Raw genomic sequence first — 14,483 nt, 5'->3', positions numbered from 1 at the left:
GGTGGTATTCAACAGGTTCTGACCTGTTCTGGATAATCAGTAGCAGAAATTTTGAGTAGTTCAGAGAACCGGCAAATACCACCTCTGACTAGAGATTTTACAGTATCCTTCCCTTGTCAGTCCCCCAAGCCACGCCCATAGAACTGGTAGTAAAAAATATTTGAATGCCACCACTGATCATGGGTGTCAAACTCGATCATGTCATGGCCCGGATCATGATGTATTGCGATGCTTTTTGCCTTTGTGGAGCTGGGGGGGCGTGGCCTGTGTATGATGTATCTGGCCAGGGGGCCACCAGTTTGACAGCCTGTTCTACATATTATATTAAAACTTAGACAATTCCAAAAATACATTCTCAGTAAAATTGAGGAGATATTCACTTACTGACATTATTTCAGAAAATTATCTGTTTTGTCTATTAATACTTGAAACATGGTGGTGAAAATATATTTGTAAAGTTATTGCCAAAGCTGGATCTATGTCATTCCTCCCATGCAATTGTTCAAAGGAATATAGCCAACTTCTCTATTCAGAATATTAAAAATTCAATCTTACTATATTAGTTTAAGAAGATAAAATACTGCTGTCCAAGAATACAGAAATGATGATGCAGGGCTATAGCAACCATAACAAATGGAATACTTTTGTGTGTGTGTATACATATACATTTTTTCACTTGGGACAATGAATAAAAGAGACTAAATATTGTTGAGGAAGATATCTATGAAAATGCTTAATTCAGCAATGAATAGTTTTAATATCCTGTATATTGTAAAATCATGCAACATAGAAATCAAACTTCCTCTATTACTGAAAGAAAAGGAAATTTAAGGGATTAAAATAACAATTCCACATAATATCTCTAAAGATTAAAATCGCATTTAGAACCACAACATAGACACTAGACTTAGTGCTGACTTTGATTGTTTCAGCACTGGGCCCTCAGCAAACTGGCATTCTCCAGATGTGTTTAATGTAAATCACATTATGAATGCTATCAAAGAGTGACAGTTGCTTCATATGCTAGAGGAAAAAGACTTTTCCACATATCCATGAACCAAAAAACACATGGTATACATATACCAGGGCCAGATAGTTTATTTCACATATTCAGGTGGATGTCTCTTGTTCTAAATAACAGTACTGAACAGAACAGCAAATATCTGACAAATGGCTCTATTGTATTAGATTTCCCCCCTATTTTTACTGTATTGTTTTATTTGTTTTATTGTATTACAAGAACAGTCATATATCCTTCTAAACTATGTAATAAAATCTCAGAATTATTTCCAATGACAAGCTTGTCTTTCCAACACAGCATGAACCCGATTTGAGTGAGGATCACTTTCTACTTCTGAGCTAGAAACGTATCTCTAACTGCACAAAAACTTGTGTAATCACTAGATCATGATGATTCAGGAATGCACAAATAAAGTAATAAAAACCGCAAGATTGCCCACCTTTTCTGCAGTATAGCAACATTTTACAGGAATAATTGCAGTACTGTCTTATGAGTAAAGGCTCAAAGTCCAAGGCAATGTTAATTTCAAAGAGATCACTTTGCTTAAAGTCAATTTACAAAAAAGTTACAAGTTTAACTATCCAGCAAACCTTGAAGGTTATTTTTAAATTAAAAATGAACAGCACCACTCCTTATTCAGAGGTAGTTACAACTTGCATGATGTTCTCATTCCTGTACTTTACAAGAATCTACTTATGTTTAAATTATGAGTTATATGACTCTCATAGTAACAAAGTACAAGTTTCCATTTCAGAGGGAGATTTAAGTCACACTGCCTTATTGCTGGCCTTTGCTTCACTCAAGACTGTCTGAGAAAATGGCCAGCTGGTTTGAAAGTTTCCATTTCCTTGGGCAGCATTAGTTACATTGCCCTATTTTTTCCTGTTTAATTTTATTTATCAGATACAAAATTAGTACTGAAGATACACACATTCCTTCTTTCTCTTGGAACAACCTGACTTTATTTTTAAGAAAGCTTATTTTTATGGCAAGCTTACAAATTCATTGAGGGGTCTGACTACTGTGGCAGCCTCATTTGTTTGCCTGCTTGAGCACCAAGGGCAGAGAAGGCATATAACAAGATCTTTGCTTTTAAACTGACAGCATAATGGGATCAATTATAGTATATTTTTTTCATTAATTCTGAAATGCTAATACAGTCTATTGTTTTCTGCAAAGCATGAGAGTTGATATAACATCTTGTGGGATCAGATTGGAGAGGCATATTAAAAATTCAGAGTAGATTAATTTCCGGTGTGAGCTTAAACTGGTTTGATCCTGCAATTATGCTAAAATAGCTGAAGCTATCAGTAGGAAAGACCCAACAGCTTGAATTCTATCCTTGCATGTTTACAAAACACAACACATGCTAAGAAAGTAAAATTTAAAAATACAATTATAAGTCTAATGTTAGTTAAGTAGAATACGAACAGTGAATCTGATCTTCATTTTTTTCCCTAAACAGATGAATTAAAAGATCATATTATCTTTTCCTAACCATCTATAGCCCCTATATTATATTTAAAAAATGAAAATAGCTGTGTACATACATTCTGCCAGCATTCCTACTGCTTTGCACTTTTGTAGACGGCACTTCTGACACTTTCTCCTCATATACATGTCCATCTCACAGTTTCCTCCATTTTTACACTTGTATTCAGCATTTTTAGTGATACTCCTTCTGAAGAAACCTGATGATATATGCAAAACAATATTTCAGATTTAAAACCAATACTAAAATGATTACTATATGAATACCACTAACTTAAGATGCTTCTAGTTGCACAAATGTGTTTTATAGATCACAGTAAAATTTTTATCTAGGCTGAATTTCTAACTTGAGTATAATCGGTTAGTTCTCAAATATTGCATATTCTGTTATCATCTAAGTGGGTTCATATGTCATACTAAGTTACAGTCAACTTTACATATTTTGTTAACCTATAAGCCATCGTTTACCAACTGCATAGGCTGAAATACATACACTATACTGCATCTAAGTCATGGTGGTTTATCATGCTATTTGAACCAGTTTGGCTTATATGTTGTACTGCATTGCATGTTGTATTTCATTGCAATGTAAATTTGTTGGCCTTGGCTTAGGGCAGTGGTGGTGAACCTTTTCTGCACTGAGTGCTGAAATGGGAGCTTGTGCACCCATGCCAGAAACAGGAAGAGCGGCTCCATGGCATATGTGCGTGGGAGCACCAGAAACTGGAAGCTCAGCTTCCCAGTGCACACTCTCTCTATAGGCATAGAATAATGTGATATATGGAGCACACATCTCTCCATCTTTCACTTGTATGACATATGGAGTAGACAGTTGTACCAGATTATTGCATGATATTAAATACAAAAGCTATTCCAGGTAAGGAAATTTTCTAGTGCTAGCAAGATAAATGCACTAGAATGGAATTATAAGATCAAAACACCTGCCCTGGAGCTTTGTGCCCTCCTGACTTGATAGTGAAGCAAACCTACTTCTGAACCTCTTGTTAAACAGTGAATGATCTTGTCACATAGTTCCATCTGTTGACCTATCTGTAATCACACAACCTTATTATGGTAATACTACTGACAGACATTTATTATCTAAACAGTATTTCCCAACCTTGGAAACTTTAAGGTATGTAGACATCAGTTCCCAGAATTCGGGGAGAGGGGTCTTAAACTTGCCAAGGTTGAGAAGATCTGAACAATGACTCTACCTTTAGATAAGTAGATGAATTCTATATAAATAGTTTGCTCTATTTTTAAAAACGTTTCCTACCTTTGCAGCCTTCACAAGTCAGGGCGTTATAATGGTACCCAGAGGCCTTGTCACCACAGACAACACACAGCTCTTTTGTTCTTCCAGAGAGTAGACCCACTCGAGATTTCTTGGCTAGAGGAATGTCTACCAGATCTGTCTCCTTGGTTTGTAAGTTATTAGAGGGCATTTTTCCAAGTTCATACATTGCAGGGGAATGCCATTCTTCAGATTGTGGAGGATAAAGACTAACACTTGAATAATAAGGTGGTAATGTGATTGGAGGTTGCATTGGGCAAAAATGCATAGTGTTGTACTGTGAGTAGGATGACACATCGGTATCTTTCACTGCAGAAATCATTGGATCCGGATGTATACCTCAATAAGAACACAAGATATATTTCTAAGTCAATCTTCCAGGAACAGTTATTTTCATTCAAAATAATCATTGTCATTTTTTTCTTCTTGTACATCCTTGCAGTGTATATTAATGTTCAATTATCCTGAGCTGAAATGGCTCAGTGTGCTTGGGTGGGTCTAATTATAGTGAGACCTTGGATTAACAAATTTGTGATATGAAGTGGATGCATACTTCATTTAGACAGCTCCCTGATTTTATAGATTAAATAAGGATGTTGCCCTTTATACTGAGTTTTTACTGAATATGGCAGTGGTTTTGTCAATTACATACAGATTATGGATATTGATGAAAATGACAGATATGAATTTAATAGACATTTCACATTAGTAGATACTCTCCCCTGAGTGGTCTATTAAACTGAGATTTTACAGCAGGGGTCCCCAACCTCCAGTCCATGGACTGACACTGGGCTGCAGCATGCCAGAAACCAGACCACGCAAACAAGCAAAGTCCCATCCACGGATGCAGGCAGCACATGAAACTATGCCCCACCTGGTCCGTGGAAGAACCTCTCTCCACAGAACCAGTCCCTAGTGCCCAAAAGGTTAGGGCCACTGTTTTACAGTATTGGATCTACAACATACATTTTAAAAAAATATATTGTGTTTCTTTTTTTCTCATTAACTTTTCTGGATCCCCTTAACATGCTCATTCTTTTTAGATTTGGTTGGGTGTCTGTGTGTGTATAAACTTTATGTAGGAAGAAGTTGTATATGCCGCATGAGGGGACAACACATATACAACACATATGCAAATTAGTGGTGGATTGTAGGGCTGTGGTAGGGACTGTGGAACAACTTCTATACCGCATATGAAACTTTTCCTCAGGATTCAGAGGCCTGCTTTTCCATATAGAAGGCACTCTTTAAAAGTAGAAGGGAAAGATGTGATGGAGACTGTTCTTTTTCTCCTCTCCTGCCTAGGTGAGAAACTACTTAGCTTTCCAAAGAAAAGCTTCTCTCTTTCCCTGTCCCTCCCACTCCTACCCCAAATATATTTACATAGTGAAATAAAAATGGTTGTGTGTTCATATGATTCTAAATATTGAACTGTCAGTTGCTAAGACTGTGTGCGTACATTTGCTGATAAAAATCACATATAAATACTGCTAGATTCCAATGTGGTTGGCTTGTATTGTGTGAACAGAGTCAATGAGTTTGAAATTATGATTAAATGTTTCTAGTGGACTCAGTGCAAAAACAGTTGCTGTATTCAGTTTTCAGTATAAATATTTATAGAAACCATTTTAAAAGTACAGTGCTGAAAATCTGAAATCACTGCTTTCTTACAGTTATTTTTCTTTTCAATGAAAGCTGTAATATTCTGTTTTTACTAAATAATTCACATTCTATCTCTGTCTTCCTTAAATTTATCTGATACGTTAAAAAGCCATTGAAACTAGTAGCTTTGCGAAATAAAACATTTCAATAGTTAATTATGCAAATTTCTTCAAGCAATATCAAATCAGATTATTTCTGATCTGATCTTGGTCATATTTAAAACTTTAAATCTTTGTTACATCATTGGCGTACATAAAGAACACTTTTCAGTGTAAGCTATGGACTGCAAAAGAAAGATTGACTGATTTCTAAAGAACCATTAAATGCTCCTAACGTATTAATTCATTAAAGAAGATTGTGTAACAAATACAAGTTTTACCTAGTTATTATATGATCTTGGTTATCCTTTTTAAATCAAATAACCATTGCAATAATGATAATAATATTAATCACCATTTGGGGTTGTGGCCAGGTTGAAGATCCAAGTGCTGTGCAACTGGGTGAGCTCTCATTATTTGCCCCAGCTCCTACCCACATAGCAGTTCAAAAGCATGCATAATAGGTACCACTTAGGTGGGAAGGTAACAGCATTCTGTATGTCTCAGTGTATAGTCATGCTGGCCATATGACCATAGAAGTGTCTTCAGATAATGCTGACTCCCTTGGCTAAGAAACAGAGATGAGCACCACCCCCTAGAGTCAGACATGACTGGATAGGGGAAACCTTTTCCTTATTAATCACAATATTATTCACAACTGTAATGTTGTGATATCAAATTATCAGAAATTAATATACTTGAGTCTTAATATTATATTTCAATTTCCCAAACCAATTACTTTACATGTTTTAGAGTATTTTCAACCTACCTATGCTGATTGGGGTAAGATGACAGCTGTAGTCTAATACATCTGGAGGATACCAGGAAGGAGAAGATTGGTCTACCACAAATCAAAAATAAGAACAACCAAAATCACCATATTAGAAATTATTGTATAGAGTAAGAAAGCTCACTAGGTAGTTCCAAGCTGAATTAGTTATACATACAAAAAGAAATAATCGTATTTAGATGTCTTAGGTTATAAACATCAGAGTCTAGGCATGGTTTCATTATAAATGCTATAAAATGATCTTATTTAGTATTAAGAATAGCAAATGAGTAAATTGGCATGATATCTTACCTTTTAAGAGCACACCAGTTTGACAATTTAAGCAGAGTTCCTGAATTTTTTAAAACTTTATAATATGGTTTTTCTTCTGCTTTCTTAACTCCCAAACCTCTAAGTAAAACTTCCTTTGAGACCAGCCAAGGAAACAGTAGGGCAGAGGTTACACAGTTTACTGATTAACTTTATCATGAGAAATAAGTTGAAAAAATAGCTACTACAAGCCCAATTTGGTGAAATTTAGAAAAATTGCATTCATAACTATAGGCTTGCCTGCTGTATTATTTCTTATGTATTATTTCTTGTTTTTCTAATGAATTATAAAAATACTGCTTGATAAAGTAAGCCAATCAAGCAATATGTTATAATCACAATGAAAAGAAATTAATATAAAACTTATTCTATCCCTAAAGCTAAGACAACTGAAACCATTACTAAAACTGCTGTGGGAAATGAACCGCTTCATCAAGATGCCTCATTGTAACAGCCAGCAAGTCGATATGACAGGGTTGTAAATAGGTCGACTGCTTGATATCAAATTATGTTTTCCTCTTGGATTTGCCAGAGTTGTTTCTAGAGAAGGAGTGCTCTTTGCCTCATGGGGAAACACATGTTATTCTTCCCCCTCCCCTCAAGATAAGAGGTCTATTGGGAGAATCACCTCTGTATTAAAAATATAATTTATAAGGAAGGGAATTCTGGAGGAGGGTTGGGAGCTTTTCATCACGTCTCCAGTTGGCCAAATGCTTTATGCTGTTGCTGGCCATCAATATGTTCCAATCAGCTTTTTGTGCAACACAGTCTTGCTACCAGCTGGGCTCCTCTCATCTCACTGGCCAATGGTTCTGAATCCAAGATGAGTGATCGGCTGCCATGTGGGAATATACCATGTTAGCTGCCTGCCACTGACAAAAGGTGAGGGAGAATTTAACTCCTACCAAAAATAATCAGCATTCAGAAAAACATGGTGAGGAATACTGAGGAGTTACTGATCACCATGGCAAAAATAAAGATTATTACTTTACTATATAGCTGATTTGTTGAAGATATATGTCCAAATAATGTTAACAATGTAATATATGAAAAAAAAAACACTATTTACTCAAACTATTTTAATAGATTGTATTTTATACACTCTTAGAAAATATTTTCTATTCTAAAACCTGATGCCACCTGCTCATTGCTTGCAAAACCCATCTATTCTTATCTTTTGGCTAAGTTGATGGGATGCCCTTATATGCTGACAGCTGAAAACAGAAGCTGTGACAGACAGATTAAGGGAAGAATGAGGAAGATGGAAAGATAAACAGCTGAGGGGAAGAGGCAGAGAGAAGAAATAATACAAACAATGAAAGAATGCAGAAGAATCGCAAAGGAAAAACAGTTAACATCCCTTCCCATCTTCTCCATCGACAAGATCACCACATTCTTTCATCTATAACTATATTTTCAAACAAACGAAAAGAAAACCTACACAAGAATTTGTTAATTTCTCACATGATATATACTTTGACTAAATGTAAATGTTGCTGAATGATGGGGAAAGATATTTTGACAGGGTCAAGAAATAAAATTGGTTGAAGCACAGAATTGATTGAAGAGAATACTTGTGTCTCAAGGTTAAATTCAGGGTTAAACATAAGTGGGGTCCTTGGTACTCGCTGAGCTTAGTGGTTTTCCTTCGGATGTTTCATTGCCAAATTAGGTAACATTAACAAAATATTTCCAAGAAAACCACCAAGCTCAAAGAGAACCAAGAACCATAAATGGTTAAACAGCTGAGGAGTCTGAATTCTTGAATGTTCAGTAATTAGACTGTAATCTTTTTTATACTGAACAAAGCCTGATTGATACTTACTATCCAGGATTTCAGACAGGAACTTTGTAGTGAAGGACACAAACTGGGATCTTTTTCTATACAGCAGGGGTGTCACGTCCTCATGTGATGTACCATGACTCTTTTCCCCTTCGCTAAATCGGGGATGGGGTGGCCAGCGTGTAATGCATCCAGCTCGTGGGCCGTGAGTTTGACATACAGTATATGAGTTCACCTATTGCATGACGTGGTGGCTCAGTGACTAAGAAGCTGAGCTTGTTGATCAGAAAGTTTGGCAGTTCAGAGGTTTGAATCCCTAGCACTACGTAATGGAGTGATCTCTTGTTATTTGTCCCAGCTTCTGCCAACCTAGCAGTTCAAAAGCATGTAAAAATGCAAGTAGAAAAATAGGGACCGCTTTGGTGGGAAGGTAATAGTGTTCTATGCATCTTCAGCATTTAGTCATGAGGCCACATGATCACGGAGATGACTTCGGACAGCATTGGCTCTTTGGCTTTGTAACGGAGATGAGCACCACCCCCTAGAGCTGGAAATGACTAGCACGTATGTGCGAGGGGACTCTTTACCACTGAATTGCCTTATTTTCTTTCATTTTATTTATTTATTTACTGAGTTATTATTGATTCATTTTATAGCATTGACAAAAACTAACTGGGGGCATTTCTAAAAATAGTCAATTGGTTAAGAGAAATTTATTTATTTATATCCCACCATTATTATTTTTTACAGATAACTCAAGGTGGTGAATATATCCAACATGCCTCCTTCCTCCTATTTTCCTCAGAACAACAACAACCCTGGGAGGTAGATTGGGCTGAGAGAGTGTGACTGGCCCAAGGTCACCCAGTTGTCTTTCATGAGTAAGATGGGACTAGATTGACTGTCTCTTGCTTTCTAGGCTGGTGCCTTAACCACTGGACCAGACTCTCTGTTAGCGTTCTTTCATTATAAATATTGTATTTCTATCAATGTAAGTTCTGATTTACCAAATAAATTAGGACCTTCAGAAAGAGAAAATCCATCTGCTGAAGGTAGCTGGGGATGGTTGATCAAGTTCATCTCCGATGCCATAGAATCTTTAATGGAAGATTTTCAAATAGCGATGAAACCTAATAAAAATAATATTATTAGTAAAAAAAAATACAAAATACTGGGACTTGCTGATCAAAGTTGAATGCTTATGGAAAAATAAATTTATTGTTATAGCAATTGTGACTGGAGCCCTTGGAACAATACTTAAAGCATATCTACAAATATTAAATTTATCAGATGTTAACTTTATCAAATAAGTCTGTCTTAATAATTCTTAGAACCTTGGTTAGGATTTGACAGCAAACAAAAACAAGCCTTACCATCTTCCATGTGGTAATATTATAATGTGATTGTTTTCAAGTTAAGAGACTTTTAAAATGGATATACCTGCCTAAACTCATACTGGAAAGCGTTACTGTGAGATATTCATTAAGTCTTTCTCCATCCACAATCCATATGCCATTATCCATGAAGGCATTCTCAGTTACTGCTATTGTGGGCAGTGTTGAAAGAGAGCTGTTTTAGACTATGCTGGCCAAAAAATTAGGAATTTGGTAGCACTTTTCTGACACATTTTATTTAAGCATAATAACCTTTCAGGAGCTGTTGCTTACTTCCTCAGATGCTTAGTCCATACTGGTATAACATACTTCAAACAGATTCATATTTTGGTGGAAATATTCCACACTTTGAACAAACTCATCTATTCACTGCATTTATTAGCCTTCATCCATGGGCTACTGTATTTAAGGTGTCTCACAGTCAAACATCAAAGTATTGGAAAATACAAAGTTACTGGAACTATTGGACATTAGAATGTCTGAACTGAGATATGATCTAACATACTGTTCACAGCAGGGGTGGGTTTCTACCAGTTCTGTCTACCTCTGTAGAACTGGTAGCTCTCAAGAGCAGCAGACATAGAACCAGTTCTATGTCTACTAATGTTTTTGCTCACCCGCCCACCCAGGCTCTTACCTGATCTTTATTTCCTGATTTTTAAACTTCAGCTGCCGAATGAAGCACAGCTGCAGTTAAAAAAGGAGGAAAAGAATACTGTTTCAAAGGCTGGGTCTCTGCACCACAGGGTGCTGATGATGATTTACAGGTGCGCGGCTCACAGTGTGCAGAGAAAGTCGTAAATCCCGAACCGGTAGTTAACCCTGTCGTATCCCACCCCTGGTTCACAGGCTCTGTTCTGATAATATTTATCTGACATTTCCAGCATCATGTATCTATTAATATTATATTAATATTGTATTATTCCAGTCTATGTATTATAGAGAGCAATTCAATCATATTTATACATTTTGATTATGTGAACTACCTTTATCTCATTGTAAAGGCAAGGTAAACAATAAATTAGCAAATATTATAAAAATAATTTGAAGTACTCATTATTTCCAAGATATATATTTATTGATTCTTGATCAAGTACACTCTATGAATATTTACTTGAGAGCCTAATAAATTCAACTGGCCATTGCTACATAAGCATAACATTTCACTAGACATTAGTACTGCCATATTCAAGCTTTTTTCAATATTGCATCTCTAGCTGCATATGAACTACAATTCCAAACCTTTTGCAATCTTAGAAAAAAATCTGGGAGATGTAAACCTCACAAATCTGAAGACACATGATTTACAACATGCCACTTTGGCCATGCAGTATTTTATATTAAAATCATCAAATTAAAATTTACACAATTATATTATTACACAATTGTCTGTTAATACATAAGAGAATCCAACTTTCTTTGCACAACTATTTATCTCTGTGCAAGCTTTCTATTATTTTCCTTGTATGAATCTTTATGGCTTTTGCCTAAGAAGTAAGGCCAAATTCTTATTAGTTGAGATTGCATCCTGAGTTTCATCACTATTAATCAAATTAATCTCACTTAGCTGGATTCACAAATTATGCCGAACCAAAGCCAGATAAGCTACGTTATGGCTTAATATAATGTGTGAATTCAATCCATATATTTCAGTTTTGTTCACTGAAATTTATTGAAATGTCAGTCAATATTGTTAGAGTATGCAATCAAATTAATTCATATTTTTATCTTTGGACAGAAATATTCATAAATTAAGCATTTGCCTTAAAGCATTTATTAGAAAAGGTAAAAAAATGGCTACTACAGTATGTAAAGTGACTCACTGTCTTAGATGTACTGAGCATTACAATCACTGGCTTTATTTGTGTTCTGATACTTTATCTGATACTTTACTTTATGTATGGAGTTGTGCTGTTGCCCATATTTTTTGATTTTATTCTAAAGTAAGATAAACCCATGAGAGCTAGTGAATAAAGAATGGCACTCTCTTAAAAGTTAAATGTGTCCCTTTATCAACCAAAATACTAGCATTGCCAGGTGTCAGGACTATGTGATTATTATCAGATGAATGCCGGCCTAGAAAGTCTATGAAAAATGTTTATACTAAGAAAGTAAAGACAAGTTTTATATTTCCTCTCAAAAGAGAAATAAAAGCATATAATTAACAGTAATGATGAGGTACTTAGTGATATTAATGTCAAATTCTCAGATTTTGTTTTAAATATTGGCGGAACAAAAAGGATTATCAGAACCACTCTAGTTGGTGGAAATGGCTATTATACATTGGAAGTGGCTATTATAATAAAGAAAATTCATTCCACTTTTGTCAATAAAATTAATACTGAAAAGAATACTGAAACATAATTTTGCATTGTCAGTCGCACAAGATCCTATGCTTGTGAATCCATAACAATAAATTTTTTGTTTTTTTTTTCCTTTCATATTACACTTCACATTTTGGGATTTTCAGTAGAAATATAAAATAAATATAAAATTTCATCAGGACACTTGCTAAATTTAATGAAAAAGTGATCAAAAGCCAATTTGAAAGTTTATGTAATTATTACTTAATATTTAATTAATCATCAATATATTTTGACAATGGGAAAAACAGTGCTTTGGCTGTTAATCCCCACAGATTAACGCAAATTCTAATTTTTTAAAAAAAGAAGTTCTTTATCACACAAATAATAATGCCCTGTTTTTCACTTTATTGCAAATTCTTGTACTAATTCATGTGTTAGTCAAAACTTCCAATAAGACAAAATGAATGAAGACAACACAATCAAAATTATGAGTTATCCAAACTACAAGCATTAGTAAATAGCAACTTACATCTGATATCTTGCTTTGTTCATAGAATTGGCTGTTTTGCATCAATTGAAACTCCTAATGATTTTTCAGCAGGAACATTTTTGTTTTGATTTTCACTTTTGCAGGATTGTTCAGTGAAAACATGACCACTTTAGCTGATTTCTCCACTCTTCATTGACTCATTTCTGCAATAGACAAAGTTTACTCATTAACAGTACTTTCTTTCCTGTTCTATCTAAACAGGCTTGAAATACAGGAACTTTATAAAACTGGATATAGCGCAGTTCCTGGACAGGATATGTTGCTTATCGTGATTGGTTGAAAATTCTTATTGGGCAGTAACTAAAAAGTATGTTAACAAATGCCACTTTATGCTTCTTTGAATGAGACAACCAAAAGGTGTATGAGATCAAGGCCTAGTGGAATTCCAGGTATTGAAAAAGGCAGAAAAGTGCTAGAAATAGAGTGGCTATGTTTATGTCTATTTAACAACTATTTAATTGTAACCTAAATATTTTGAAAACAAGTTATTTATCATCACAGTGATAATCTGAGCATAAGATTTACCACCAATATGAATGCCATCCAGAAATGCCAATTAAAACTTCTACAATTCCCATCCACATGGCCACAGCTAAAAAATGTACACATTCATCTTGCACTGAGATTAAGAAAGATTTAGCCTAATAAATGTGTCCTAACCTCCAGTTGGTGAATGTTTATGTACATTTATTCATTCTTGCAGAACTCTAAACTATTCCTGTATGAAATATGTAAAGCATGTCCTTATGATATCAGACCGTCATAAGGACATGGCTGAATCAAACCAAACATGGATTATTCCAAAACATAGTTGCCAATTAAATTCCAGGTCAACAAGACATGAACAAAGTAGTACCTTTTTACTTCAGATCTCAAAAAAACTGATATTGAGAGCAGACCTTAATAGAACGACTTCCACAGAAATCTATACAATTCATAATTTTATGAATGAAATCCATGCATGGATTCATATACCCCCTCACACACCTGTTAGCATATGGGGAGATAAGAACTATAGGAAAGGGGGAAAGTTAGCTTGATAACAGTAATGCCTGTTTCTTTCTCATATGTAAACTGATAAGATGGAATAGATTGGAATAGAATGCAAAGAAATCAAAATTATATATCAAAATAACATTTTAAAATATATTTTGGCATCTATCATTCCTACCATTTTGAAACAACTCTCTATAATTTTAAATGTTGTCTGCTCTTACACTCTATTCTATTTTTTTTTTCATATGAATGCAATTAGTCTGTTAAGTATCAGATAAATCCCAAATCCTAACATAGTATTATCTTTTAAAATAAATTGCAATTTTATTTCAGATGTGCCTATTATAAATTACTGATCCCATTACGCTCTTTCATTCCTTAGTCATTACATCTAATATCAGCTGCTTCTCAGAGTTTCTATGAGTTTCTCATCTCCCAATGCTGTACACATAATCAAAATGTACATTTGCAAGACATTTTGTTTGCGATCTAATATATTATTTATGAATTATCATTAGGAAATAAATATGATAGTGGTAGTATGTTCCACATGTTAAAACGTGAAAGGAAATATTGTGTAGAATGTTGGCTTGGTTTTCAAGGATAAAATCATTTACGACTTTCAAAAATAAGTGTAACATAAAATCTCTTTTAAACATTTACTGTATATGCTTATTTTATCCATTTAATCATTGACTTAACTATTGCTTCATCTCTTCAGTACTTAGGCCTTTAAAGTCAACAGATAATAATGTGAAATAAATAAAACCTTTGTCACCCACTGCT

At 34.7% G+C, this 14,483-nt stretch overlaps 1 protein-coding gene across 2 annotated transcripts in view; it reads right to left on the bottom strand.

The window, feature by feature from the left end:
• Positions 1 to 12,915, bottom strand: part of NR1H4 (nuclear receptor subfamily 1 group H member 4) — a 30,212-nt gene extending 17,297 nt beyond the window's left edge. The window contains exons 1-5 of one of the 2 annotated variants that reach the window (XM_026702269.2): positions 12,681 to 12,915; positions 9,459 to 9,581; positions 6,339 to 6,410; positions 3,792 to 4,148; positions 2,572 to 2,712 (exon numbers count right to left, since the gene is read on the bottom strand). In XM_026702269.2, coding sequence (XP_026558054.1) covers positions 2,572 to 2,712; positions 3,792 to 4,148; positions 6,339 to 6,410; positions 9,459 to 9,543 — 655 coding nt within the window. In that variant the 5' untranslated portion in view covers positions 9,544 to 9,581; positions 12,681 to 12,915. Of the gene's footprint in view, positions 1 to 2,571; positions 2,713 to 3,791; positions 4,149 to 6,338; positions 6,411 to 6,650; positions 6,772 to 9,458; positions 9,582 to 12,680 lie in introns of those variants that run through there. The other variant, XM_087934658.1, reaches the window with a different exon arrangement.
• Between the last annotated feature and the right edge of the window lie 1,568 nt (positions 12,916 to 14,483).

This window comes from Pseudonaja textilis, chromosome 5, assembly GCF_049901715.1.
Source record: "Pseudonaja textilis isolate UNSWEBS1 chromosome 5, rPseTex1.2, whole genome shotgun sequence".
NCBI classification, from domain to species: Eukaryota; Metazoa; Chordata; class Lepidosauria; order Squamata; family Elapidae; genus Pseudonaja; species Pseudonaja textilis.
Note: the sequence above shows the minus strand (reverse complement) of the source record. Positions and strands in the feature narration are given on the sequence as shown.